This window comes from Cebus imitator, unplaced genomic scaffold (genome assembly GCF_001604975.1).
Source record: "Cebus imitator isolate Cc_AM_T3 unplaced genomic scaffold, Cebus_imitator-1.0 Scaffold89, whole genome shotgun sequence".
Taxonomy (NCBI): domain Eukaryota; kingdom Metazoa; phylum Chordata; class Mammalia; order Primates; family Cebidae; genus Cebus; species Cebus imitator.
Window position 1 is genome coordinate 3,274,664 of NW_016107404.1, and position 3,767 is coordinate 3,278,430.

General features: G+C 42.8%; 1 protein-coding gene across 1 annotated transcript; it reads right to left on the reverse strand.

Moving 5' to 3' along the window:
* Positions 1 to 2,510: 2,510 nt before the first annotated feature.
* Positions 2,511 to 2,789, reverse strand: LOC108308888 (alpha-endosulfine-like). The gene has a single exon (XM_037740791.1). The coding sequence runs from the start codon at positions 2,787 to 2,789 to the stop codon at positions 2,511 to 2,513; it is 279 nt and encodes a 92-aa protein (XP_037596719.1).
* Between the last annotated feature and the right edge of the window lie 978 nt (positions 2,790 to 3,767).

Consider the following 3,767-nt stretch of genomic DNA (forward strand, 5'->3'; position numbering starts at 1 on the left):
TCTTGACTTTGTCTACTGTTGAGCTCTCAGGTGCATTTTAAAAATTTCATTGATTATTCAGTTCCAGGATTTCTGTTTAGCTTTTTTATAACTTGTTGTTGAATTTCTTATCTAGATGATGATTTTTTTTCAAGTTTATATATGTAATAATATGACATACCTACGTATAACATTGCTAGGACCATTGAAGAAACTATAAAATGATGATCAACATTTTCCCCTTCCTATAAGGGGTTTAGATTAAGGGTGATAGCATGAGGAAGTGGAGTCAAAAACACAAAAATTATATACAAGTGACAGCCAAAAAGTTAAGAAGCCAGGGACTCCAGCGATCCTGCTTTCTTCATTCCTTCCTCACCAGCTTCCTCCTATCCAATCCTAATGGCAGCCTGACAATTGAATGACCAGTCATAAGAGAAGTACATACATGCCTCATCCCCCACACACACACATCAGCAAGTTCATCAGTTATTCTCATTGGGCCAAATGTTTAGCATATTGGAATTTGTGATGTAAGAGTGCAAGGGAGGATTACAGAATCTTAACTCTTGAATAGTTAGTTCTCACCCTGCCCTTCTCTATTATAACTAGCAGGTTGTATTCAGTAAGATTCAGTCCAAGCTGGTGATAACTAGATTGTAGATGCTGGTCACTTTCAAGTCCTTTCCTCCTCCTGTTCATGAATCATCAGCATTGCTACTTCTCCACATCCCACAAGAGCTGGGTTGCTGAGTTCTGAGAAGGCAGAGGTTTCTCAGTCTTCCTCATCTCCCTAAACACTTTCCCCAACTTCCTGCAAGGTGAATCATCTCCTAAATACCTTCTCATTCAGCTCTGCTGTAGTACTAAGCCCCAAAGGCTAGTTCAGTTTATCCCTTTTCTTTCTCTTTCCCCAAAATACAGCTGGCATCATATTACATCTGACCCATGGGTCAGCACATATGCATGCATGATTGAGCATGTTTTCCCAGGTGCACAGTTCTGCTGCCAGAGCAGCTTTTTAGAAGCTAAGGCCCAGATGTAGGCTGGGAAATTGGGCTGGGTCAGAGGCAAGAAGATCCCATGGCTAGGTTCTTCTTTTTTTTTTTTTTTTTTTTTTTTTTTGACCCTCAAAACTGTGCTCTATATGAAGTTCAGGTTCACTTGCCTGAATTTGTAATTCCCAAATCACAACTTTCTCTCACCTCGTGTAACCCTCAAATGGTTCCCCTGTGCAATACTTCCCCAGTATTTCATAGCACCACACTATTACCTCATCACCTACTGGCCTTCCTCACTTTTAATTTTACAATGAGCAATACAGAGTTTTTCTGCTGGAAGTTTTAGGGTGTTAGAATCAGAATCTATTTTATATATATTTTAACTCTATATTAGAGATGAGGAAATCGAAATCCAGAGAGGCTAAATGAGTTAAAGATTATACATGAGCACTGCGGAGACAGAGTAGAACTAGAACCCAGATGCCTTGATTCCTAAACCAGTGTTTTTCCACTATCCCACAATACTTTCAAAAGCAACATGCTGGAAGACAGAGAAAGAAAAAAGTGCCCATTTTCTGTGAGTAACATTCATCAATCTTTACATTATTTGAGAGCCAGGGCAAACTGCAAGAGATAGTAAGTAACAGGGGCTAAGTGGGCATTGTAGTATTAGGCAAGCAAGTCCATTTTGCTTGCTTTTTCTTTTTCCTTTTCTTTTTTTTTTTTTGAGACAGAGTTTCACTCTTGTTCCCCAGGCTGGAGTGCAATGACGTGATCTTGGCTCACTGCAACCTCTGCCTCCCGGGTTCAAGTGATTCTCTTGCCTTAGCCTCCCTAGTAGCTGGGATTACAGGCACCTGCCACCACACCTAGCTAATTTTTTGCATTTTCAGTAGAGACAGGGTTTCACTATGTTGGCCAGGCTGGTCTTGAACTCCTGACCTCAGGCGATCCACCCACCTCAGCCTCTCAAAGTGCTGGGATTACAACCATGAGCCACCATGCCAGGCTCTTTTTCTTTTGAAGGATTTTCTAAACCTGCTGTAATGGAAACATGAAGCAATAGCATCATAAGGGACAAAACACTTAGAAGCACAAAAACATGTCTCATTTAATCTACCGTTCCCAACTATGTCAGGTTAGCTTTTGGATGTTAAACCTGCCATATTATTCCCAAGGCTCAGCTTAATAAATTTTGGGATATCCCCCTCCAAAAGGAGAAATCACATCTCTCCATTTTCTCACAAAAGAGAAAGCATTTGGAGAATTATCCAATCCTAGTCTTTCCTATTTCTGGGCCCTACCTGGACTATAGGGAGGAGGTAGGAGTCTCAATTTAACTAAAGGAATAGACTCAGAGCCCCTCTTCAACTTACATTACCTTCTCAGCAGCCATGAGGAGAATCATAGTCATTTCTGGCTAGTAAACTGAGATCTGACTGGGTGCCCATTTCATCCCTGCCTATAATATACAAACATCCAGTGGGGTAAGGAATAGTAGGAGAGGGCAGCCTGAGTTACCCTGCAAGCTTACTGGTGATAACCAAGGACTTTCTCTGGGGCAGATCCTGTGGCATGGATGTGGCCACCGGTTCCCAGATTCTTGTCCGGTTTTGCACTAGGCAGTTGCTTATTCTTCATCTTGGCTTTGGACATGTTGTAGTTTCCTGAGTCAAAGTATCTTTTCCCTTTCTGAAATCTCTTCATGACGAAGCCGGAGCCTCCAGGCTCTTGTCCTAGGCTCGGGTACTTGGACTTCAGCTTTGGCTCCTCAGCTCTCTCAGAGAGAATACCTTCTTTCTCCTGCATCACTGTTCTCCCTGCTGGTCTTCTCCATAGGGTTCTCTTTTTCTTGTTACTGGGATGTGATGGGACTGAGTCTGTGGAGTATAGGAAGGCCCAGAAAGTCAACTGGAAAAGGGAAAGGGGAAGGGAAATGGGGACAACCTAAGCTGCTGCTCTGGCTCCTGTCACTAGGGTTGCTCAGTCAAAATAGCCATAAATTATTTTTCTGATTTATTTATATCATTTATCTGTGTTCTCTCGTATCTCACTTAGTTTCTTTAATATCATTATTTTGAATAATTTTTCAGGCATTTCATAGATTTTCTTTTCTTTGAGATCTGTTACTGGAGAAGTGATATTTTTCATTGGAGGCGTCATGTTTCTTTGCTTTTATGTATTTCTTGTGTCCTTATGTTGATATCTTTGCATTTGGTATGAGTTACTCCAAATTTTATGGATCGGCTTTTGTAGAGAAAGACTTTTTTCTATAGATGTATCTATAGCGTTGGTTGAGTAAAACCAAAGCTTTGGCTTTGATGCTGGGTGGCTGCAATCATATAGTGTCTGTATATTTTTTTCAGCTATAAACACTCTCTGTGAATTCCTCAGTTGCAGTGGTTAGCAGAGGCTATGGTGAAGTTTTACTCAGGACAGGAATGCCAGGAGAGACAGTCCTTGGGTGTCAGTGGTGGCAGCCGCAGGCTGGATGTGCAGGTCCTTGGGCCCCTGAGTAGTGTGAGTACCAGCAAAGGTGGACCTACGCAGACCAGTCCTTGGGCCTCCAAGCACCTTGTGTGGGTGCTGGCAGTGGTGGGCCAAGTGGGTCTTGTGTTCTTGGATGGCATGCATCGCATTTCTGGTGGTAATTGTGGCTGCAGACCTACTTCAGGTCCCTGAGTGGCATGCACAGGTGCTAGGAGTGGTGGTGGTAGGCTGGGTGAGCTGGTCACCAGGTCCCAGGGAGGTTCATGTGGGTGCTGGTAGTGAGTGGGGTGGTCTCAT

What these genes read in the sequence shown, in the direction of transcription:
- LOC108308888 (XM_037740791.1), bottom strand. Translation starts at nt 2,789, where the DNA reads ATGCAGGAGAAAGAAGGTATTCTCTCTGAGAGAGCTGAGGAGCCAAAG.